General features: G+C 41.6%; 1 protein-coding gene across 4 annotated transcripts in view; it reads left to right on the top strand.

The window, feature by feature from the left end:
* The first annotated feature begins 4546 nt into the window (after positions 1–4546).
* The window catches only part of TPK1 (thiamin pyrophosphokinase 1), a 380616-nt gene continuing 358985 nt past the window's right edge, over positions 4547–26177 (top strand). The window contains exons 1-2 of one of the 4 annotated variants that reach the window (XM_040260087.1): positions 4547–4777; positions 5630–5688. In XM_040260087.1, coding sequence (XP_040116021.1) covers positions 4752–4777; positions 5630–5688 — 85 coding nt within the window. In that variant the 5' untranslated portion in view covers positions 4547–4751. Of the gene's footprint in view, positions 4778–5083; positions 5239–5629; positions 5689–26177 lie in introns of those variants that run through there. The other 3 variants (XM_040260089.1, XM_040260088.1, XM_040260090.1) reach the window with 3 other exon arrangements.

Here is a 26177-nt window from a genome sequence, read left to right as displayed (position 1 = left end):
GTGATGCCATCCAGCCATCTCATTCTCTGTCGTCCCCTTCTCCTCCTTCCCCCAATCCCTCCCAGCATCAGAGTCTTTTCCAATGAGTCAACTCTTCGCATGAGGTGGCCAAAGTACTGGAGTTTCAGCTTTAGCATAATCCCTTCGAAAGAAATCCCAGGGTTGATCTCCTTTAGGATGGACTGGTTGGATCTCCTTGCAGTCCAAGGGACTCTCAAGAGTCTTCTCCAACACCACAGTTCAAAAGCATCAATTCTTCAGTGCTCAGCCTTCTTCACAGTCCAACTCTCACATCCATACAGGACCACAGGAAAAACCATAGCCTTGACTAGATGGACCTTAGTCGGCAAAGTAATGTCTCTGCTTTTGAATATGCTATCTAGGTTGGTCATAACTTTTCTTCCAAGGAGTAAGCGTCTTTTAATTTCATGGCTGCAATCACCATCTGCAGTGGTTTTGGAGCCCAAAAAAATTAAGTCTGACACTGTTTCCACTGTTTCCCCATCTATTTCCCATGAAGTGATGGGACCAGATGCCATGATCTTCGTTTTCTGAATGTTGAGCTTTAAGCCAACTTTTTCACTTTCCTTTTTCACTTTCATCAAGAGGCTTTTTAGCTCCTCTTCACTTTCTGCCATAAGGGTGGTGTCATCTGCATATCTGAGGTTATTGATATTTCTCCTGGCAATCTTGATTTCAGCTTGTGTTTCTTCCAGTCCAGCGTTTCTCATGATGTACTCTGCATAGAAGTTAAATAAGCAGGGGACAATATACAGCCTTGATGTACTCCTTTTCCTATTTGGAACCAGTCTGTTGTTCCATGTCCAGTTCTAACTGTTGCTTCCTGACCAGCATTCCCTGGTGGCTCAGAGGTTAAAGCGCCTGCCTCCAATGCAGGAGACCTGGATTTGATCCCTGGGTTGGGAAGATCCCCTGGAGAAGGAAATGGTAACCCACTCCAGTATTCTTGCCTGGAAAATCCCATGGATGGAGAAGCCTGGTAGGCTACAGTCCATAGGGTTGCAAAGAGTCGGACATGACTGAGCGAGTTTCCTTGTAATAGGGAAGAGAAAATCTGACTCAGTGTTGAATCTGTTTCTTTTGCTTTAACCTTGATTCCCTGGTCGCTCAGGGAGTACAGAGTCTGCTTGTAATGTAGGAGACTGGGTTTCGATCCCTGGGTTAGGAAGATACTCTGGAGAAGAAAATGGCAACCCACTCCAGTATTCTTGCTTGGAAAATCCCATGGCCAGAGGAGCCTGATGGGCTACAGCCCACAGGGTTGCAGAGAGTCAGACAGGACTGAACTACTTCAATTTTATTCTATCACTTTTCCTACAAGATAATCACTAAAGAGGAGAGTGAAAAAGTTGGCTTAAAGCACAATATTCAGAAAACTAAGATCATGGCATTCGGTCCCATCACTTCATAGCAAATAGATGGGGAAACAGTGGAAACAGTGGCTGACTTTATTTTTCTGGGCTTCAAAATCACTGCAGATGGTGATTGCAGCCATGAAATTAAAAGACGCTTATTCCTTGGAAGGAAAGTTATGACCAAACTAGATAGCATATTCAAAAGCAGAGACGTTACTTTGTCAACAAAGGTCTGTCTAGTCAGTGCTATGGTTTCCCAATAGTCATGTATGGATGTGAGAATTGGACTATAAAGAGAGCTGAGTGCCTAAGAATTGATGCTTTTGAACTGTGGTATTGGAGAAGACTCTTGAGAGTCCCTTAGACTGCAAGGAGATCCAACCAGTCCATCTTAAAGTAGACCAGTCCTGGGTGTTCATTGGAAGGACTGATGTTGAAGCTGAAATGCCAGTACTTTGGCCACCTCATGTGAAGAGCTGACTCATTTGAAAAGACCCTGATGCTGGGAAAGATTGAGGCCAGGAAGAGAAGGGGATGACAGAGGATGAGATGGTTGGATGGCATCACTGACTCAATGGACATGGGTTTGGGTGGACTGAGGGAGTTGGTGATGGACAGGGAGGCCTGGCGTGCTGTGGTTCATGGGGTTGCAAAGAGTCTGACATGACCGAGCAACTGAACTGAACTGAATCACTAAAGAAATGCTGCCTATGGCTTAAAGTGTACATAGTGGCCTATCTCAGGGAACTCTGCCTCCCATGCCTGAGAGTTAAGCTAAAATACCTTTGTTTAGCTCATAGGAAACATCCTGACCTGTATGGCTGCAGGAAAAAAGAAAACACACACCTTCCAGAGTCCGGCTGGAACCTGGAAGTATTTGCAACAATCTATTGCCTTATTTTACTACACCTCCTCATTGTCCTCTCTTTGTTCTGTAAAATAAACTAGCATCCAAACCCAGACAAATGATTCTCTGGGACACTAGTCTACCATCTTGTTGGTCTGCTGATTTTCTGAGTGAAGTCAGTATTCCTTGCCCCAACAACTCATCTCTTGATTTATTGGTCTTTCATGCAGTGAGCAGTGTGAGCTTGGACTCAGTAACACCCTTGGTCATCATTTTATTGGTCCACTTGCTTGTTGGGTGTGTATGCTAAGTCACGTTAGTCGTGTCTGACTCTTTGAGACCTTATGGATTGACTATAGCATGCCAGGTTCCTCTATCCATGGGATTCTCCAGGCAAAAATACTAGAGTGGGTTGCCATGCCTTCCTCCAGGGGATCTTCCCGACCCTGGGATCAAACCCGCGTCTCTTACATCTCCTGCATTGGCAGGCAGGTTCTGTAGCACCACCTGAGAAGCCCCTATTTGGTTCTTCACCACTATCGCCACGTGGGACGCCCCCATTTGCTTGATACTGAAATACAGTCAGCAACCGCTTGTCTGTTATATGGTCACAGTCTTCCTTCACCTTCAGTGTGTTGTGTTCTAGTTTCACTATGAGCATCGTGAAACGTGGACCTTTGAAATTTATTGTGGTTAAATATTTCAGTTTTCTTTGGGAGAAAGAAATCTGAACTAGATTACACAGAAAAACTTTGCAAGGAAGTGTGCTATAAATGTAAACAGGGATGTTATAAGATTAAATTGGATACTTCTCATATTGATGGACAGGGACAAACGTTTCTTGCAAACCTATATGCACTAGGCACCCAGCCAAGTGTTTATCCAAACCTAGTCATTTGGTCCTTATAGAACTCTTCCAAAGTAGACAACACTGTTTCCATTTTATATCTGAGGAAACCTAAGTAGTTTTCTTAAGCCCCACAGTTAGCAAGCACATAGTTAAAATGGCTCACCTGCTGTATCCTGATGGTAAAGACCTAATATTTAACTTTACTACAATAAATGTGAAGCCCCTAGTAGTTTGGTCTAAAATTGACTGTGAGGTAGGTGTACACTTGGCTTAACATGGTGAATGTGAAAAACACCTGCAAGTTTCATTTGATCTGGCAGCTGATTAATGAGTATCAGCGATGTACTTTTCTATGGTTGGATCACCCCCTGGAACTTGGTGACCAGTGTCAAAGATAAACACAGCCACGTATTAGTCCAAGTGTCAAAAACAGATTTTGTTTAGTAACTACTGACAGTCGAGAAAGAGTTGAGCTCTATTCCTCTACATGCGGAGGCTACTGGGTCTGGCTTTAACAGCAGGAGGATGAGGGAGGGGGAAGAGTGGGCCAAGAGCCGGTCAGTATTAAGGGCGATTACACAAGCTTCTCTTGCTGGTTGGCAGCTGCCAAAGCGAGGAGTCTCTTCTCCCACAAAGATGCTACCTTTCCTGCATTTGCAGGAAATGGCTCTCAAGTTGGGAGAGATGTTTCTGAGTCTTAAGATACATATTCACAATCGCAAGTCCTTGGGAGGTCAGGGGCCTGTGTTCGTTAGGACTTTCTCAGGTAGGCATTTTCGGAGAAGGCGATGGCACCCCAATCCAGTACTCTTGCCTTTGGAAAATCCCATGGACGGAGCAGCCTGGTAGGCTGCAGTCCGTGGGGTCGTTGAGTCGTACACGACTGTGCGACTTCACTTTCACTTTTCACGCACTGGAGAAGGAAATGGCAACCCACTCCAGTATTATTGCCTGGAGAATCCCAGGGATGGGGGAGCCTGGTAGGCCGCCGTCTATGGGGTCGCACAGAGTCAGACACGACTGAAGTGACTTAGCAGCAGCAGCACCAGCAGGTAGGCCTTCTGAAGTGTGTGTGTCCTGGGGAGGGGGTGGGGTGGGCCGGCAGAACATTTCTGCAGTGTGTGTGTCCTGGGGATGGGCCGTGGGCTGGCAGAACATTTCTGCAGTGTGTGTGTCCTGGGGATGGGCCGTGGGCTGGCAGAACATTTCTGCAGTGTGTGTGTCCTGGGGATGGGCCGTGGGCTGGCAGAAGCCCGTGCTAGTTGGTCACGCCTCTCAGGGCAAGGGTCTGCGAGAGTTGTCAGATGCTGACAGCTGTCCCGTTCTCATCAGCTGTCAGAACCACGATGTATGGCAACGTTAAATACAGACGGTGGGAACCACGACAGCGGAGGCTAAAGATCAGGTCCTCTAGGAACCTCAAAGAACAAGTTTAGTCTGGAAAAGATAAAGCCTAGGGAGTCTACTAAGTCTAGAGACCTGGCTCGCTCAGTCCTGGAAGGGGCTGCGTGGCCACAGAAGGAACTCTTCAACCTGTGAATGTTGGAGCGAGCCGAGCTGCAAAAGCAGCTTCAAGTTCCTGCCAACGATAACATTCTGGGATTGTTGCAACCCAGCGAAGCCTTTAACGAAGGCGTGCTCCTGAGGCACACGAGCTGCAAGTGGGAGATCAAAGAGAATGAGGATTGAGAAAAAGGACTCTAGGTAACTTGCGACATTGGCTTGGCTCTGATGCCAAGCTGACGAAGGATGATGGAGGAAGTTAACGCTTGGCTTGGAGCAAAGTTCAGGGACCAGCGTTTCTCAGAAACACCAGCGATGGCTCCAGGGCAGAACTAGTCTAGAAGAGAGGGCGGCGCGTGAGGGAGCGGGTGGCAGGGTGGCCTCAGGTTCCGGCGCCCGAACGCCGGGGACACACGGTCGGGGGTGGTGCGGGAACGGGTCAGGTGTGCGCGGTGGGGGATGGGGTTGGGGGCGGGGCCTCGCGGTTCGCACGCGTGCTCGGCTCCCGGAAGGAGGCGGGGCCGCCTTGCGCGCCCTTCCCTTAAACCTGCGGGCCTCGGGCGGCGCGCCGCCGAGGCGCCTCAGTCGAGCACCGAGCCGTCGATCGCTTGGCTCCCGCAGTCCGCGCTCCCGCTCGTTGGTGGCTCCACCCGCCATATTTTGTAAGTGCGACCGCAGCCCTGGAGCGCCACCCGCATTCCCGGCGCGTGGGGCGGGGAGCAGGCGGCTCCGGCTCCCTTCGCGTCCCTGGCTCACTTGGCTCTCCCCCACCTTGGTTCCCGGACGGTGACGGCGGCACGGGGAGAGGCTGGACCGGGCGCCGAGGCACGCGTAGCGCGCGCGCTTTCTGCGCCCCCGCGCGCCCTGGAACGCCTCCCGCGTCCTCGCCGCCGCCGCCGCCGCCGCGCGCCCAGCCGGCAGTGCCCGGGCCCGCACACCGGGAGCGCGGCTCGCTCCGCGGTTAGTCTCGGGGCAACACGTGCTGGCGTTTTCGTGTGCCGTTTAATTAGCAAGGAGAAGTTCTGATGTGGCTTTTTTTTTTTTTTAACGCAGAGACCAGCAATCCGTTATGGAGCATGCCATTACCCCGCTGGAACCCCTGCTTCCCTCTGGTAACTGTATTTCTTCACACGTTTTACAGTGCAATTGATGTGCAGTCCCCGGCCCCCCACCACGAGCCTTGATAAGGTTAAAAGGGCTGGACTCTAGACCCAGAATGGTGTCCAGTCTGACTCAGATTTCCTACATCTAGGCAGATTACAGCCTCTCTTGTGTCTCAGTTTCCTTATCCGGAAAAAAGAAAAAAGGAGCATTGTTTTTGGTCTTTGCGGTGTAGAGTTGCGTGAGGACTAAAAAGTGACGCCCTTCACCTAGAGAAGACTAAGCCCTACCGGTAATGTGAGCTCTCAGGCTCCTGACAATTGGAGCAGAAAAGTAGACAAAAGGGGTAAAGATCAGTCTTGATTGACTTTATGATTGCCTGCCCGTTGTGCCCGTTTGTCACCCTTTGAAAATACCTGAGGTTACCCAATAAAAAATGCTTTCAAGATACAGTAGTCAAGGGTTATTCTTCTCGTGTGGAGTCATTGTAATTCACAGGGAAATAGACGGAAGAATGAGTTTTTCTAAGGGCATTGTTAGTCGCTTTCATTATCGTGTGTAGTAACTGACCCGAGTGCTAATTTCATGGTATTAAAACTTTTTTTTCTGTACCGGTTTTTACTTTTGTTTCTCTTGTGTAGAACTTCAAGTTGATCAGCTCATCAATTTAACTAGAATGCAGAATTCTTTGTAGTGTCAACAGCTTTCTGTAAACCTAATTCGTGAGTTTTTTGAGGGCAGGAGTATTGAATCTGATTTGAACTTGTCAGCTTCCCCACAGTCTGGGAGTATTTATGGTAAAGCAATCAAAGGATAATTACAGCAGGGGACTCTGGCTCCTTTCTGCCCAGTCACTTGCTGTGTTACATTGTGTACATATACTTTATGTCTTACTTTACAGGTAGTAAGGAACTAGAGTCTGAACCCAGATATGTTTGACTTGTTGAGAGGTTGAGTGTCTAATCATTTTTGAAAACAGCTTTTCCTAAGTTAGGAAAAGCACTGGCAAACATAAACATTTTGTAATTGAAACTTAGGTAGTTCTCAGTTATCCAAGGGTAGCGGGGACCAACAGTATTTCCAAGAGTAAACATTGGATTCAGCTGGCCTGTTGACTTTCAGATTTGTTGCTAAGCGTGAGCACTTTACTGCTGGAAAATTTCTAGTGTTTTCTCAGTTTTAAAGAGATAGGTCATACAGACAGTGCTACATAGGAAAGGTTGGAGTGAGGCAACAGGGTTTCTGGGTCTAAGTCTTAGATTTGCTGGTTGTATTTCAGTTTCTTCATCTGTGAAATAGGAATATTTTGCAGGCTTGTGAGCATAGATGAGTTGTAAAACATGTAAAGCACTTAGTTTTAATTGCGGTAAGCGATTAGGTTCAGTGGTCAGGCTATCGTGGTTGGATTTCAGGGTCAGTGTTGAAATGGAAAGGGCTTCCCAGGTGACTTAGTGGTAAACAATCCGTCTCCCAGTGCAGGAGAAGCAAGAAACATGGATTCAATCCCTGGGTTGGGAAGATCCCTGGAGGAAGAAATGGCTTTAGTATACTTGCCTGGAGAATTGCAAGGACAGAGAAGCCATAGGGTCGCAAGGAGTTGTACACGCCTGAGCTACAGAGCACAATATGCCTGCATGCTGAGATGGAAAAGGTTTGGAGCAATAGACTAGTAGGAAATAGTAGGAAAGACAGGCAGTTCTGGTCCCTGTGGGTTTAATCAGAGGCTTAGGGAGAAGGCCATGACTCCTCAAGTCAGACGTGTAGGCTCCGTGCTGGGGCAGGCATACAGGGGACTGTTAAGGACTGTGAGGTGCTGTGTGAAGCACAGATCCACCAGGTGGAATCCTGAACTTCTCTGAGGACAACTGTGGCATTTAGTGGTTTGCCTAGTTTCTTCCTCTTGCTCCTAAGGGTACAGTTGTTTAGAGATTCCCATCTAATCTCAAACACTGGCCTAGAAACAGGGGTTCCCTACAAGTTTACTTTCATCTAGAAAAATGAGCGATATTTAAAAACAGAACAGTGTATCAGGAGGGACCCTTGCAGTGCCTGGCTCTTTGAGTAATTTGGTAAATATTTGAGGTTAACGTTATGTTTAGAGAGGTTCCCTTTATCAAATAAACATTTAATGTTTTCTAGGAGAAGGCAATGGCAACCCACTCCAGTACTCTTGCCTGGAAACTCCCGTGGACGGAGGAGCCTGGTAGGCTGCAGTCCCTGGGGTCACTAAGAGTCAGACACGACTGAGCCACTTCACTTTCACTTTTCACTTTCATGCATTGGAGAAGGAAATGGCAACCCACTCCAGTGTTCTTGCCTGGAGAATCCCAGGGACGGGGGAGCCTGGTGGGCTGCTGTCTATGGGGTCACACAGAGTCGGACACGACTGAAGTGACACAGCAGCAGCAGCGGAGAGGTAGCTTTTGTGTGAATAACTTCTCTCAATGTAATTTTTGGCCTGATGTGCCTGTAATGCTTACCCAGATTTTGTGTAACAGACAACCTGACAAACTGGTTCTCGCCAGGTTAACTAATTGTCAAGTACACCAAAATGCTCACCTCTAATGATCACCAGCAGAGGGAATATAAAATCCGTTTAATCTTTATTATTTGTAACTGAAGTGTATGTTAGTCTATCAGTCGTGTCTCTTTTGTGACCCCATAGACTATGGCCTACCAGGCTCTTCTGTCCATGGGATTCTCCAGGCAAGAATACTGGGGTGGGTTGCCATTTCCTTCTCCAGGGAATCTTCCCAACCTAGGGATCTAAGCCGGGTATCCTGCCTTGTGGGCAGATTCTTTACCATCTGAGCCACCAGGGAAGCCCAAATTAAGTAAATGGTTATTATTTAAAGAAAAATGACTAACCTAAAACATGAAAGTTTCCTGTAATCCCTCTTCGAGAAATAACCATTATTAACAATTGGCATATATTCTAAAATTTTTTAATGTACATATAACCAGTATACCATTCCGCTTGTTTTAAATAAAATGGATTTATATTGTAAGTTTTGCAAATTACTGTTTTTGAGCAGTGAGTAAAAATATATCAATATTTTATTTCAAACATTGTGCTCTTTGTTCTTTTTTTTCTTTAAAACAGAGTGTTTCTAAATGTTAAAAAAAAAATTCAAGTGAGTAAATGTTACAATCTTATTCAGTGATTATTCAGCAATTAATATATTGGGTAGTATCCAGTCTGGCAGATAGAAACTGGAGGAGCTGTGTGAAGTGGTAGACATTATAGGCAGAAATGGGCAGGAACAAGGAAGTTACACTTGCCAAAAGTAGTTTGATTCTAGCAAGGTCTCTTTCCTTTAGGGGATGGTAAAGGGTCTGTCAGGCAGATTACTTTGCTAGCACTGATAGAGTGACTTCTGATTGGCTGGTTTAAGTTCCTATTTTTTGTAGAGCTGAAACTGTGCATAATTGGGTTAATTATTAAGGCTGCGTTTGGTGATGTGGGAGTTAACATAAATGGCTCCATTTTGGGCCTGTTGTTTTTAACACTGCAGGAAAAAGCCCATCCTACTTAGCAGAGGTTGTCATTCTGAAATCTTGTGTGTTTCTAAATTGTTTGTGTGTATAAATAAATACAGGACCTGTTTTAAGCCCTTTCCTGCAATTTTTTTCACTTACTACTTTGTTACGGTCCGTATGTATAGGTGTCCCAAGTTGTTTTTCTTTTAATGGACCATATAGACACAATTAGGCTTTCTTAAAAGACATTTAGACTATTTCTAGTTTTTATTACTATCTATAATGTGTAACTTTGATCGTATTTTTGCATATTTATGTGAGTTTAGAAGGAAATGGCAACCCACTCCAGTGTTCTTGCCTGGAGAATCCCAGGGACGGCGGAGCCTGGTGGGCTGCTGTCTGGGGTCGCACAGAGTCGGACATGAGTAAAGTGACTTAGCAGCAGCAGCAGTAGCATCAGTAGGATAAATTTCTGGAAATGGAATTACTGGATCAAAGGGTATGTCTGGATTTCTGTTATCTAGAGGAACTGACAACTACCTAGTGTATGCCTTTGATACCAGGTACGGTGGGGGATACACTTGTGATCTCTTCTGTCAAGGAGCTTACAGTCTTGTCGGAATTGAGAACAAAACAAGATAGATGCTAGTCAGACGTTGAATTTTGTGGGATGCGACCCACAGAGGAACTACAGGGACTTGGGAGAAGGGGAGGAGGGCAGGCTGGAGTAGGCAGATAAATCATGGGTGGACAGATGTCAGGTGGGCATACAGAAAGGCACTGGACTTAAATTGTGAGATGCCTGGGAGAAGCACAAGAATGTTGCAGGCGCTGGGCCCGCCTTGATTGAAAGCTCAGTCCTGCATCTGTCTGGGAACTAATTCAGTTCATCTGGTGACGACTGCTGCTGCTAAGTCACTTCAGTTGTGTCCGACTCTGTGCGACCCCATAGACGGTAGCCCACTGGGCTCCCCTGTCCCTGGGATTCTCCAGGCAAGAACATTGGAGTGGGTTGCCATTTCCTTCTCCAATGCATGAAAGTGAAAAGTGAAAGTGAAGTCGCTCAGTCCTGTCCGACTTTTTGAAACCCCATGGACTGCAGCCTACCAGGCTCTTCTGTCCATGGGATTTTCCAGGCAAGAGTACTGGAGTGGGTTTCCATTGCCTTCTTCCATCTGGTGACTAGTGAGGAAGAAAGGTTGAGAGAACAGGGGGAGGTTTTGGAAGAATGGTTGAGCAGTGAAGTTAAACCATACTGTGGAGGACAGAGAAATTTATTGCAGGATAGGAGATAGAAAAATTTTTGAAAGTTTCTGTGTCCTTCCATCTCTGGAACATTCTCTATGAAACAGCCTTTTATATACCTTTAAAACTCGATTAAATTGTGTCATCCGTGTTATGGTTTAGAATTGCTAATTGTATACAGGTTAAAGTCCTTCTCCTGACCTTTAAAGGCTCTTCACCATCTGATTCTTAACCACTTTTCCAGATTACTTTTTTTTTTTTTTTAATCACTCACCTCTCTGTCCAAGCCAAGCAGAACTCACCACTATTTACTGTGTGATCAGTGATTGGAGCTTCAATACTTTGACCCTAGCCGATGCTACACTAATCCCCTGGAGTGTTCATTTTCAATCCTTAGAATCCTTATTGTGAAGCTTTAGCCATTCTGGTGGGTATAAGTAGAGGAATCTCTGATTTTAATTTGCATTTCCTTTATGGGAGAATGTGGATATTGTCTGTTGTTAATTGTGAAATATTTGTCTCTTGCCACTTTACTTTTTTTCTTCGTATAGTTGATTTATAATGTTTCAGGTGTACAGCAAAGTGATTCATTATACCTGCATCTATTAATTATGTCTATATATCTATTTCTCAGATTCTTTTCCATTGTATGTTATTATAAGGTGTTGTAATGTGGTATACAGTGGGTCCTTGGCATTTATGTTATATATAGTAGTATGTATCTATTAATCTTGAAAGTGAAAATTGCTCAGTCATGTCTGATTCTTTGTGACCCCATGGACTATACAGTCCATGGAATTCTCCAGGCCAGAATACTGGAGTGGGTAGCCTGTCCCTTCTCCAGTGGATCTTCCCAACCCAGGAATCGAACCCAGGTCTCCTGCATTGCAGGCGGATTCTTTACCAACTGAGCTACCAAGGAAGCCCTGAGCTACCAGAGAAGATTAAAGATTAATCTTAAATCCCTAATTTATCCATTCCCCCTATTTCTCCTTTGGCAGTCACAAGTTTGTTTCTTATGTCTTTGGGTCTCTTTTGTAAATAAGTTCCTTTGTATCATTTTTTAGATCCCACATAAATGAGATCATATGATATTTGTCTTTATCTGACTTAGTATGATAATTTCTAGGTCCATTCATTGTCTTTTTTATGGGGCTGGGTAATGTTCTGTTGTTTGTGTGTGTGTGTGTGTATACGCATACACACATACCACAGTTAGGTTTCTTCCACGTCTTGGCTGTTGTAAATAGTGCTGCTATGAACATTGAAGTGCGTGTGTCTTTTTTCAGATTAAAGTTTTCATTTTTTCCGGTTGTATACCCCGGAGTGGAATTGCTGGTGCATGCTCAGTTGCTCAGTTGTGTCTGATTCTTTGGGACCCCATGGACTGTAGCCTTCCAGGCTCCTCTGTCCATGGACTTTTTCAGGCAAGAATACTGGAACTGATTGGCATTTCCTCCTCCAGGGTATCTTCCCGATCCAGGGGTTGAACGTGTGTCTATTGCGTCTCCTGCTTTGGCAGGTGGATTCTTTTACCAGTGTGCCCCTTAGGAAGCTCAGGGATGGCTGCGTCATATATTAAACCTAGTTTTAGTTTAAGGAAGCTCCACACTGTTCTCCTTTGTGGCTGCACGAATTTATATTCTCATTAACAATGTAGGAAGGTTTCCTTTTCTCCATAAGGAAGGTTTCCTTTTCTCCACACCCTCTCAAGCATTTATTTATTACTTGTAAACTTTTTGATGATGGTCATTCTTGCCATTTTTCTATTGGGTTGTCTTTGATTTTTTAAAATTTAATTTGTAGATGTTTTTCTTTTAATTGAGATATAATTGATATATAGTGTTTTATTTTTGATTTGATACATGTATATATTGCAAAAGGATTACAAGTAGGAGTTTATGTGTTCTGGATACATAGTTCTTTAAGTCTTGATTTTCTCATCAATGCACTAGAGATAAGGACATTTTTCAAGGAGAGGTATGAAGATTAAAAAGTATCTGTAAAGCATTTAACACTGATACATACAGTAAGAATGCAGATATTTTATTTATTTTGTTCATTGCCTTAACATTTTATGTAGAGGTTTTAAAATTGAATAATATTTAAGCACATATGGTAAGCATATACTCTTGCTGTTTTAAACTCTGTTAATATAGGTGCCTTTTCCAATATTCTTAAAATTCTGATTTTTTTTTTCTTGTAGTGTCTGTGATCATTTCAGTTTTTATTATGCATCTTTATATTTAGAACTCTGTATGCTTGAAAGTAAAGTCTATTTATTTTAAACCCTTCGCAGCTAAAGCAAAAGAGTAAAACCTTCCTCAGGATCATTAACTTACATGTGCTTATTTCACAGACTTAAGACATAGAGCAACCAATTACAGAGACTTTAATTTCTAGTTTACTAAAGTACTGGTATTTAGGCATTTTTGTATATTTTTACAACATAGTATATATGCGTTATAAAAAGCTATGGATAAAAGATGAAATAAAAATGCGGTATTTCAGCCTCTTGGAGATTGCCACTATTCTCTGCACGTGTGTGTACATTTGTTGTGTATACATTGGTATTGATATCCCTCCAGATATTTCTATGTATGAAAACACAGACGTTTTTAAACCAAAGTGAGAACATAATGTAAGTTGCTTTATTGAGTTCACCACTTTACTTTTCCACGTCAGATTTCAAAGTATCTAATACCCCAGTATGTTTAAATTTTCTCATTCTCAAAATAGCTTCCAGATGCTTGTTCCAGACTAGGACTACCTATGCACTGGATTCAGGATTTTAAATCTTGAAACATTGTCCCTCACATTTTAAATGTCCTTTAATACTGAGTATTGATAAATAAAGCTTTTATATGCCTTTTAAATTGATCTGATGGAATAAAAAATACAGCAGTTTGGTATGAACCATCATTCACTTAAAAATAGATGATAAACTCCAACTCAAAAATTGCATTTTATTTTTCCCACATAATTTCATTATAAATTTGTGCTAGAAAACCTTTTATCTATCACTGTACCTTTCTTTGGGCTTCCCTGGTGGCTTAGATGGTAAAGCATCTGCCTGCAATGCAGGAGACCTGGGTTCAATCCCAGGGTTGGAAAGATCCCCTGGAGAAGGGAGTGGCACCCCACTCCAGTACTCTTGCCTGGAAAATCCCTTGGACAGAGGAGCCTGGGAGGCTACAGTCCATGGGGTTGCAGAGAGTCGGACACGACTGAGCAACTTCACTGTCACTACCTTTCTTTGCAAAAAAATTATATATATTTAAATTTTAAAAAGATTTCTATGACCATAATGCACTTGGGAGTTATTTCTTCTGAGCTGAGTTACCATTGTTGAGGTTTATTATGAATTGAATTACCCTTTTAAGTATTATGGGCACACACTTGATCAAATCAGCATGATTATATTACATGTTCTTGTAACAACTAACATTTCTGTAACACTGTGTGCTGGGCATGGTTTTAATACTTCAATACTGTAAAACCTGTAGAAAAGTTGTGGACCTAGAAGTCCAGGTTTATGTTTTAGCTATCCTCTTCAGTAGATGTGTGACCTTGAATATGTCTTTCAATTTCTTAGAGCCGTAGTTTCTTTATATAAAATAAAAATACATACAAACTTGAAGTCTGTGGTCCAATTTAAGCTACTGTAAAGTATAAAAAGCAAGTTTAAGAGGTAGAATTAATGCAAATGGAAAATACTTTGTACTAAATGAACTTTTTTATATTATTAAAATTTGAAATCCTTTCTTTTTCTATAGTTCTCAAAGGAGATAGCTATTTATTTAGCAGGGCTACCTGTTCTTTCCCCTGAATTCTGTGTGTAGTTTTCTTCTATACTTACTGAATTTATTATTTCTAGGTCCATGAAATTTTTAATAGTGGTCATAGTGTTTTGATGCCTCATGGTTAAGTGGAAATGTGTTGGGAATATCTCATTCAGTATAGCATTCCTGTTATTTTTGTATTTCTGGAACTTATTCTCCATTGAAAATGCCTGATTAAACCCATAAAAGGAGTGTAAAACATGAAGATGGATAGTAGCATTCTCTGATTTACTAGAGGCTGGTTTGGGCCTCCCTGGGTAATCTGTACCTAGAGTTCAGACTCCTTTGTAATATAAATGAGTGGCTATCTGAATCACTAGTTCAGCAGCAGACCTCTCAAGAACCCTTGGTGATGACATACTTAGTGGCAAACATAGCCCTAAACTGTTAACTCCCTTCTTTAGTCTCTATTTGTAAATCCTTGTAAGAATGATGTAAGGGTAGGTCTGAATTATTTGCATTTTTTTTAAATTACAGATTAAAAAATTCTTCAGTATACTAGTAAGATGCTTCTTGGTCACAAAGCTGAAGTAGTTAAGCATTCTTCTTAGAAATTTCTGGTTCATGCCTCTTATGGCTAATGTGACGGAAGCACTGAGTCTTGTCATTTCACTGTGAGAAATAAAACTCCCATCGGTTATTGAAAAAATCTTAATTATTTGGAACAATGTATTAGTTTACTGAAGCTGCCATAACAAAGTGCAATAGATTGAGTGGCTTAAAGTTTTTCTCACAGTTCTCTGGCCAAAAGTCAGAGATTCAGGTTTGGTTTCTTCCGAGGCCTCTCCTTGTTTGCAAGCGGCTCCCTTTTCTGTGTCCTCACTTGTTCCCCTTTGGGCTGTGTGTCCCCTGGGTTCTGATCTGTTCTTTAAAAGGTACCTGTCCTTTCAGGTTAGTGCCGCTTTACGACTTCTTTTTACCTTAATTACCCCTTTAAAGACCCTGTCATATCACTGGTAGATGAATCACAAAGGGTCGATTTCAATCTTACTTAGTTGCTGTTTTGTCCTTCTATACAATATGTCCTCTTATTCATTCAACACTTCCTAAGTATCTAAATTTCATAAGTAATTTAAATTGTTCTAGTAGCCTCTTTAAAAAGGGAAAACAGATGAACTTAATTTTATCTTTTAATCTAATATATCTAAACTGATATAATTAAACATGTAATCAGAAATAAACAGTTATAATGCAATAATTGACATTTTTGTACTAAACCTTCAAACTCCACAATGTATAGTTTATACTTCTAGCATGTCTCTATTTAGATGCTAAAGTTTCACTAGAAACACTTTACATTTAGTTTGTGATAATTTGTCAGATATTTTGTTCTTATTCATATCAACAAGCGCCAACTCGTAGACTGGGACTTTTGGAACAAGCTTCATACACGAGGAGTAGAATGTTTATTTTCCATGGAAAGCCTTTGGAAACAGTTATTAGAGACAGAACTAGGACTGTGCCTGGGTTTTTTGACTATGTTTTTCTTAATATCAACACAGCTTTTCTGTTGTTTAAGGCAGTATGCCTGCTTTGAAACTTGCTTTTTTTTTTTTTTTTTGAAGATGTTTTCATCCCTTTGTAGATGGCATGTAGACCTCAGGCTAAACCTTCAGCTTAAGGATTGTGATGTCTTGGCTGCTGCTGCTGCTGCTGCTGCTAAGTCGCTTCAGTCGTGTCCGACTCTGTGCGACCCCAGAGACAGCAGCCCACCAGGCTTCTCCGTCCATGGGATTTTCCAGGCAAGAGTACTGGAGTGGGGTGCCATCGCCTTCTCTGGATGTCTTTGCTATCCAGGGCTAATAAATAAGATATCCAGGAGGCAAGCTAGTGGATTTTCCAGTTTCAGGTGTTAATCCTGTTATTTTGGGCTCCCAGGTAAAGAATCCATCTGCCCTTGCAGGAGACTCAAGAGACATGGGTTTGATCCCTGAATCTGGAAGATCCCATGGAGGAGGAAATGGCAACCCATTCCAGTATTCTTTCCTGGAAATTTCCATGGACAGAGGAGCTTGGCAGGGTACAATCCATGGGGTTGCAAAGAGTTGGACACGCCTAGCACTCACACAACAACCTCTTACTTTACTTTCCTGCTCAATTAGAAATCCATTCTAGGTAGTTTTCAAGTCTCTTGAATGTTTCTGACTCTTCTTGTTCTTCCTTGGTGTATAACTCATAATTATTGGAATTCTTCCTTTTTGTTTTCTTCAATTTATTTCTAATTTACAAAGACTTTTCTGTCATAAGTAAACTTTATGTGTTTAATGTATTTTAACTTTTTCATGTGTTTTGTTTGATTTTCATATTTGCCTTAATTTTTGTTGTTGTTTTAATTAGTTTCATTATATATCTGATGACAAAAATGTTTGGTTCATCCTCATTCTTAGTGGCCAAATTGTTTCTTTTGCCATAATATCTCATTAACTTTATAAGCCATCTTTTCCACATCATCTAGAGAATCAATTTCCTTTGTTTTAGTGGTGTTAAGTCTCTGCAGCACCCACCTCCCACATCCTTACATATTAGCATTTTAATAGCTGCATGCTTTCCTAAAGGAAAGCTTCTAAAGTGAGTTTTAAAATAATCCCAATTTAAAAAATCTTGTAAATCAGTCCTTTGTAGCATTTTCAGAAATAATACTATTCTTTTAAACAAAGCAATTGAAAATATGGAGCGAAGCTGTGGGGGAAGGTCTGATATTCTCAGTGCTCAAATGTTATAGCTTGATCACTCAAAAAAAAAAAAATCTGTGGGTTTTGATACATTAACACTAGATGTCTTTGAAGGTTCTCTAGGAAACTGAGGTGTATTTGTGCCTTAACTTCTCATTCAAATGAATTGTATTCCCTTCCTTCTTGTTAAAATTCATCAGAAAGAGTTATTATTCTTTGTAGGTGGCAAACAGATGCTCGAACGAATGGATTTCATTCCGAGAGTATTCCTGTATCTTTATCACACCATTGTCTTTGAAGGTGTTCATTTATCACCACAGAATAGTTCCTTTTGTTTTTATGTCTTCAGAGAATTTAAGCTTTGATTTACTCTTAGGTCATGTGTAAGTTGTATAAATTGGGCTCGTGGCCCAATTGCTGATGTTTATATTGAGGCGACTTTATTTTTCTTTTTCAAAGAAGGAGAACTGCTCTTGCAGTTTATAGCTCATGTGAGTACAAATGCTGTGAGTAGTGAATCCTGTTCTTGGAGAGAAAATCTTTGAAACCCTTCGTGTTCCTGGGGCAAGTGTGTCTTTGGTGGTGCCCCTCTGAGATGGCTGTCTGGCTTTCTTGCTTGACCATGTTCAGGTAGCTCTGTCTTTCTGAGAAAATACATCCTATTGTTGGTCAACTGATTGTTAAAAATGTATGCTTAAAATAAGCTGAAATTGACCTTGAGTTTTCTTATTTCTAACTGAAATCAGATAGAAGACTTTCACTTGCTTTCTGCTTGTACATAGTCCCTCCTTTGTGTCCGACTCTTTGTAACCCCATGGATTGTAGCCTGCCAGACCTCACTATCCATGGGATTCTCCAGGCAAGGATACTGCAGTGGGTTGCCATTTCCTTCTCCAGGGGATATTCCTGATGCAGGGATCGAATCTGCATGTCTTGTGCATTGCAGGAGGATTCTTTACCTGCTGAGCCGGAGATGAGGTGCCTGCTTTCTACTTTTTATTGTTCAGTTGCTCAGTCATGTCCAACTTTTTGAGACTCCCTGGACTGTAGCACGCCAGGCTTCCTTGTCCTTTACCGTCTCCCGGAGTTTTCTCAGACTCATGTCCATAATGCCATTCAAACATCTCATCCTTTGTCATCCCCTCCTGCATCTTTCCCAGCATCAGGGTCTTTCCCAGTCAGCTCTTTGCATCTCGTGGCTATAGTATTGGAGCTTCAGCTTCAGCATCAGTCCTTCCAATGAATATTCAGTGTGATTTCCTTTAGGAGTGACTGGTTTGATCTCCTTGCTGTCCAAGGGACTCTCGAGAGTCTTCTCCAGCACCACAGTTCAAAAGCATCACTTCCTCATCACTCAGCCTTCATTATGGTCCAACTCTCATGTCTGTACTGGAAAAACCATAGCTTTGACTACGGACCTTTGTCAGCAAAGTGATGTCTCTGATTCTTAATATGCTGTCATAATTGCCTTCAAATACTGACATACCTTAACCAGATTTTTCTTTTTTCTCCCCTTTTCCAGGCTAAATATTGTAGTTATTTGTTCAGCAGTTACTTGAGTGCCTGTTAGGTAGCACAGACTCTTTTATATGGAAGAGGTACCAGCAATTTTCTTTATATTTCATACTTCTCAGATCCACTATGCCAGTGTAGGCATTAGTAATCAGATGTTTTTCTCAAGAATGCTTACTGAGAGCCTGTGTTTCATTTTTTAAAAGACTTTACATTTTAGAGGTACTTTAAGGTTTACGACACAATTGAGAGGAAGGGGTATAGAGTTCTCATATGCCCTGTACACAAACACAGATAGTGTCCTCCATTGTCAACATCCCCACTAGAGGTACATTTGTTACTAGAGTGGTGTGTTTGTTACAGTGTGTTTGATGAGCTGACAGTGGTAGACAGGAATCACCCAAAGTCCATTGTTCACAGTAGGGTTCACTCTTGCTGTTGTACGTTCCATGGTTTTGGACAAATGTCTGATGAAATATGTCCATCCTTACAGAATCATATAGAACATTTTCACTGCCCTAAAAATCCTCTGTGCTCTGCCTGTTTATCTATCCCTGCAACACTGATCTTATTTTTTTTTTATGATTTTACCTTTTCAAGAGTATCATGATGGTAGGAATCATACAGTGTATGGTTTTTCAGATTGGCTTCTTGTACGTATTAAGATACATTTAACGTTGCTCCATGTCTTCTCATGGCTTGGTAGCTCGTTTCTTCTTAGTGCTACCACAGTTTACCTGTTCACCTGTTGAAAGACTTCTTGGTTGGTCCCAGTTTTGCCAGTTAGGAATAAACTTGTGATAAATATCCATGCATAGGTTTTTGTGTGGATATAAGTTTTCAGCTGCTTTGGGTGAAAAGCAAGGGATGCAATTGCTGGATTGTATGGTAAGGTTAGGTTTAGGTTTGTAAGAGACCACCCAACTATCTTCCAAAGTCACTTTGACTCTCCCACCAGCAGGGTATGAGAATTCCTGTCGATCACCAGCATTTGATGATGTCTGTAATCCAGGTCTGGCCATTCCAGTAGATGTGTATTTGTATCTGTGGTATTGTTTTAACGTGTGCTTTTCCCTGATGACATTCAAAGCAGAGCTTGTTTTCATGGGCTTAGTTGGCACATGTATAGCTTGTTTTGTGAGGCATTTAAGAAGGTCTTTGGCTCATTTTTTAATTGAGTTGTTTTGTTTTTTTAATGTTGAGTTTAAATGTTCTTTGTATTATATATTTTGAAAAACAGATGTTTCATTTGAAAACAGTTGCTCCCAGGCTATGGCTTGTCTTCTCATTCTCTTGATGTTGTCCTTTGCAGAGCAGAAGTTAACTTTAAGGAAAGCCAGTTTATCAGTTCTTTCTTTCATAGATTGTGCTTTTAGTTGTTGTACCTAAGAAGGCATTGCCACACCCATGGTCATGTAGGTTTACTTCTTACATCCTAGTAATTTTATAGTTTTACATTTTTCATTTGAGTCTTTGATCCATTTTTGGGTGGTTTTGTGAAGCTATAAGGTCTGTATCTACTTGCATATTTTTGTAGGGGTGTGTTCATTTGTCCTGAAGCATATCTTTGCTCCATTGTCTTACCTTTGTTCCTTTGACAAAAATAAGTTGACTGTTTATATGAGGGGCTATTTCTGGGCTCTCTGTTTCTATTTTCCATTGATATATTTGTCTAACATTTTTGTCAATACCTCACTGGGCACCAGTGGGAAAACTTCGAGTTTCTCCCTTTTAAGTGTGATGTTTGCTGTAGGTATTTTGTAGGTAGTCTTTGCTCAAGTTGAGAAAGTTGGCTTCTGTTCTACCTTTGTGTTGGAGTTTTTAAAATGGCTTTTCTGCATGAGGTGAAATAATCATGTTATTTTTCTTTTTTAGTCTGCTTGTGTGATGGATTACATTTGTTGTCAAATCAGTCTTGCATACCTGAAATAAAGCCTGCTTGTTTGTGGTATATAATTCTCTCCATGCATTTTTGGAATTCAATATGCTAATATATTGTCAAGGATTTTTGAATTTGTGATCATGGGAGATACTGATCTCTAGTTTGCTTGTAATGTCTTTGGTTTTAGCATTAGGGTAATGATTGCCTCATCAAACGCGGTAGGAAGTCTTCCTGCTTCTATCATGTGAAAGAGATAGAATTGGTATGATTCTATGGAATTGGTATGATTTCCTCCTTAGATGTTTGTAGAATTCACCAGTGAATCCATCTGAGTCTCATGTTTTCTGTTTTGCAAGGTTATTTATTGATTCAATTTCTTGAATGATCTATTCACATTATTTACTCTTGTGTGAGTGTTGGCAGACTGTGTCTTCTCAAGGAATTGGTCCATTTCATCTGGGTTATCAAAAATTTGTGACTGTAGAGTTGTTCATTTTATTCCTTTAATATACTTTTAACTTGCATGGAATCTGGAGTGATGACCCTGCTTCTATTTCTATGTTTTCTGTATTTTAAACTGTAACATCCACAGGATGTTGAGAATCCTGATCAGGAAGGTTCTGATAAATCATCAGAGAAGAGAGAGAGTATTTTAGGACTCCAGAAAAACCCCGCAGGAGGACGGAGCTTTTCATACCCTTCCTTACATTTGTAAGTTTCCTTGTATGAGACTCTGATACTTAGATTGACGTTGCCATGCTAACACTGTTGGCATTACCTGGGACATGTAAGAATGCAGTCTCAGGCCCGACTTTTGATCGACAGAATGGGAATCGACATTTCAACAGGACCACTACATGAGTCTTAGCTCCTTTAAGTTGGAGAAGCTCTGACCAAAGGAACATATAAGATTCCTTTTTAACGTGATTAAGACAAACAAAAAAAATCTCCATCCCATATTTAAGGATGATATTTATCATTATTAAAAACTTCCTTTAAGCTAGAAATGTATGATGGTTTTCCTTCGAGCTTTATTGTCTGTGGAAATGCATAGTGTGATAATGTACTCAGGACATACAGTGGCAAAGACTGGTCTCCTCAGTGTGACACTATGGGCTCATTCTTGTCACTAATGGTATCTGTGTGCATGTCACATTTGGCAGTCTTAAAATTTTCAAAATACATGCAAATGGTTCTGATGGTCTATCATAATAGTTGGGATATAACTCAAGGTTTTTCTCTGACATAATCTCTGTTGTTAATACTTTTATTATTTTTTCATCTCCACAGAGGAAACATAGTTTAGGCTGTGTAACATTTCATTGAGCCAGCATTTGAGTGCCTGCTATACATATGGTCAGGAGGCAACAGTTAGAACTGGACATGGAACAACAGACTGACTCCAAATAGGAAAAGGAGTACGTCAAGGCAGTATATTGTCACCCTGCTTATTTAACTTATATGCAGAGTACATCATGAGAAATGCTGGACTGGAAGAAACACAAGCTGAAATCAAGATTGCTGGAAGAAATATCAATAACCTCAGATATGCAGATGACACCACCCTTATGGCAGAAAGTGAAGAGGAACTAAAAAGCCTCTTGATGGAAGTGAAAGAGGAGAGTGAAAAAGTTGGCTTAAAACTCAACATTGAGAAAACTAAGATCATGGCATCTGGTCCCATCACTTCATGGCAAATAGATGGGGAAACAGTGGAAACAGTGTCAGACTTTATTTTGGGGGGCTCCAAAATCACTGCAGACGGTGATTGCAACCATGAAATTAAAAGACGCTTACTCCTTGGAAGAAAAGTTATGACCAACCTAGATAGCATATTCAAAAGCAGAGATATTACTTTGCCAACAAAGGTCCATCTAGTCAAGGCTATGGTTTTTCCAGTGGTCATGTATGGATGTGAGAGTTGGACTATAAAGAAAGCTGAGAGCGGAAGAATTGATGCTTTGAAATGTGGTGTTGGAGAAGACTCCTGAGAGTCCCTTGGACTGCAAGGAGATCCAACCAGTCCATTCTGAAGGAGATCAGCCCTGGGATTTCTTTGGAAGGAATGATGCCAAAGCTGAAACTCCAGTACTTTGGCCACCTCATGTGAAGAGTTGACTCTTTGGAAAAGACTTTGATGCTGGGAGGGATTGGGGGCAGGAAGAGAAAGGGACGACAGAGGATGAGATGGCTGGATGGCATCATGGACTCGATGGACGTGAGTCTGAGTGAACTCCGGGAGTTGGTGATGGACAGGGAGGCCTGGTGTGCTGCAATTCATGGGGTCACAAAGAGTCGGATACGACTGAGCAACTGAACTGATACTACTGTGCTAAACTGATGCAATGTAAATATGTGGCCCAGGCCTTCATGGAGATTATAGGCTAATAGAGTGAATGGATTACCAAATCAGAAGTTAGAGTGCAGTGTGATAAACATCTTAGGGGAAATCCCAGGTATTAAGTGGATCACATAGAAAGGACTTGAGACTTACAAGGCTTCTGAAAAGAACATTTAAGCTGGGAAATCTACTTAAATTGTTTCACATCCTTTAAAATTACTTTGTAATTAATGCTATGAGATAGATGTAATCTATTATATGTTGAATAAAAATTTATGAGTGGAATTACAGAATCAAAGATCTGAGTCTCTGCAGTTTCTATTAATAGGATGTGTCACCAAATGTCTTTTTTAGAAAGACTGTACCATTATGTGTCCCATAGCAGATGATCAGAGTGTCCCTTATAGCATGCCTATGTTTGCAGGGCATGCTCTGTAATTCCTGATGGAAATACTCTAGATTTGCTGCCCCTGCTCTGCCCCCATCTTGTGTGATTTTTGCTCTATTTCTGTTAGTACGGATTGAAACCTAAGGTGGAGAAATTGTTCCAGACTTGAAAATGAGCAAAAGAGATTACCTGGTGTCTTTTCAGTGGAATGCTGGGCTTGTCTTCGTGGACTTTCCAGTAACTGTATTTGAGGTGTATAATTTTTACTCATTTTCTTTTGTCTAGGCTACTTGGCAACTCTGTAGGTGTGGAAGTTGACAGCGTTTTGCAAATGACTCTTATCCATCACAATGCAAAACGTTTTTATCCAGTAGAGCTGCAATTAATTTGAACTCTGAAAAAGAGATCACGACAAAAGCCCTTGCCCTGTAGCAGAGATTTCTAAATTTTCTTTCTGTTTGTAGCCCTCTTAGTATATCAGTAATTTTCTCATGATGCCACCAGGCCAAAAGAAATACTTGACGGTTGTTTTTATTAATCAGTTAAGTCCAAAGAACTAAGCAATAAACTAACCAAAGAACTAACACAAATCGCTATTTGCGTTAGTTAACTGAGCCATCCTGAGCACCTTGGTGCTCATTTCTTGAATCTTTCCTACAGTGGAGTCACCATTTTTGCATCTGTTAGCAAATTCTTTTCAGTAATGCTGTTCAGTTCAGTCGCTCAGTCGTGTCCGACTCTTTGCGACCCCATGAATCGCAGCACGCCAGGCCTCCCTGTCCATCACCAACTCCCAGAGTTCACTCAGACTCATGTCGATCGAGTCGGTGATGCCATCCATCCATCTCATCCTCTGCCGTCCCCTTCTCCTCCTGCCCCCAATCCCTCCCAGCATCAGAGTCTTTTCCAAAGAGTCAGCTCTTCGCATGATGTGGCCAAAGTGTTGGAGTTTCCGCTTCAGCATCAGTCCTTCCAAAGAACACCCAAGACTGATCTCCTTTAGAATGGACTGGTTGGATCTCCTTGCATTCCAGGGGACTCTCAAGAGTCTTCTCCAACACCACAGTTCAAAAACATCAATTCTTTGGTGCTCAGCTCTCTTCACAGTCCAACTCTCACATCCATACATGACCACAGGAAAAACCATAGTCTTGACTAGACGGACCTTTGTTGGCAAAGTAATATCTCTGCTTTTGAATATGCTATCTAGGTTGGTCATAACTTTCCTTCCAAGGAGTAAGCGTCTTTTAATTTCATGGCTGCAGTCACCGTCTGCAGTGATTTTGGAGCCCCCCAAAATAAAGTCTGACACTGTTTCCACTGTTTCCCCATCTATTTGCCATGAAGTGATGGGACCAGATGCCATGATCTTAGTTTTCTCAATGTTGAGCTTTAAGCCAACTTTTTCACTCTCCTCTTTCACTTCCATCAAGAGGCTTTTTAGTTCCTCTTCACTTTCTGCCATAAGGGTGGTGTCATCTGCATATCTGAGGTTATTGATATTTCTTCCAGCAATCTTGATTTCAGCTTGTGCTTCTTCCAGCCCAGTGTTTCTCATGATGTACTCTGCATATAAGTTAAATAAGCAGGGTGACAATATCCTGCCTTGATGTACTCCTTTTCCTATTTGGAACCAGTCTGTTGTTCCATGTCCAGTTCTGACTGTTGCTTCCTGACCTGCATATAGGTTTCTCAAGAGGCAGGTCAGGTTACCTACCTATACTCAAATTTGAACTGTTATCCTAGTTAATTGGTGAGTCAAATAATATCTTTGGTATTTGTTCATTTTATATTTGCATGGAAGTCTTATTTTTAAATTTGTGGACAGTTGCACTTTAGCACTAATTGAATTCTTTTTATTGTTAATTTAAAAGGTGGGTAATTAGATAGTTTTAAATTTCTTTGAAATCTATTTCCTGATCTATAAATTGTCTGTTATAGGCTGTGAGCATTACAAGTTAAAAGCATCTGGAAACCCTCCTTGAGCCTGCAGGTGAAGGGGCAAAGTGGGTGAGACACACATGCCCCAGACTACACGATGCACAGTGCAGTTGTTACTTGGTATTTTGGGGGACAAACATACAAGCAGACACCCAGAAAATCACACATGATTCCCTGGGCTGTCATCCCCCTGAGAGATGCTTACCTGGACTGAAATGTGTCTTGAAAATGACTCCAAGAGAAAAATTCCATCCCCTGATGTTCCATATCTTTGCTGGAACCTCTAGGTCAGCCATCCCCAACCTTTTTGGCACCAGAGACCGGTTTCGCAGAAGACAGTTTTTCCATGGACGAAGAGAAGGGGAATGGTTTCGGGATGATACAAGCGCATTACATTTACTGTGCACTTTATTTCTGCTATTGTTATGTCAGCTGCACCTCATATCATCAGGCATTGGATCCCGGAGGTGGGGACCACCAGCTCTCGGTGACTGTCACAGTAGGAAGTACTGGTTGATGGAAGTGGGAGCCCTGGATTCTTGGCCACTCAGCTGAGCCTGTTCTTTGATGGACTCTCTGACCTGCTGAGCTAGTTCCTTTAAAAGATCCAGAAGTTTGAGCAGGGAGGAAGGTGAAGGAACCTCCAGGGCCATTTGGATTTCTGTTTGTATATTTCCCCAACTTATTTTCTAAAAAGATGAAAGGGGTATAGCAGTCAGTAACTTTACATTTATGCACTTTAATTTCTGTATGCGTGATCTCCATGTGCTAAATGTTACCTTTTAATTAAAGAAATGACTTTTTTGCTAAACCAATGTCGAAATCAATTCTGAAAAATGTTTTGCCCCCAAGTTTAAAATTTTTGTAATTCATAAATTTTATAAAACTTCAATTTTAATTCTGAGATTTGCCAGTAGGATAGGATGCATTTGGGATTGGTGAGGTACCCAAGGAATGGTAGGTAAGAGAAGCTGATATTTTTGTGATAGACTTGAAAGGCTAGGAACATTGACATATAAGTATCGGGAATGGGGTAGGCCTGAGGAGAAATGAGATAATGATGGGGATTTATGAGAGTCTAGTGCCAATGACTTTTGTAATTTTCAAAGCCATGTGAGTTTTGAAAGTTTTGAAGCCTGGTGGAAACTTTAATATAGTTTTTGTTCAACACTGCACAATAGTTTTCCTCTAAATTTC

This window comes from Oryx dammah, unplaced genomic scaffold (assembly GCF_014754425.2).
Source record: "Oryx dammah isolate SB20612 unplaced genomic scaffold, SCBI_Odam_1.1 HiC_scaffold_18, whole genome shotgun sequence".
Lineage (NCBI taxonomy): Eukaryota > Metazoa > Chordata > Mammalia > Artiodactyla > Bovidae > Oryx > Oryx dammah.
Note: the sequence above shows the minus strand (reverse complement) of the source record. Positions and strands in the feature narration are given on the sequence as shown.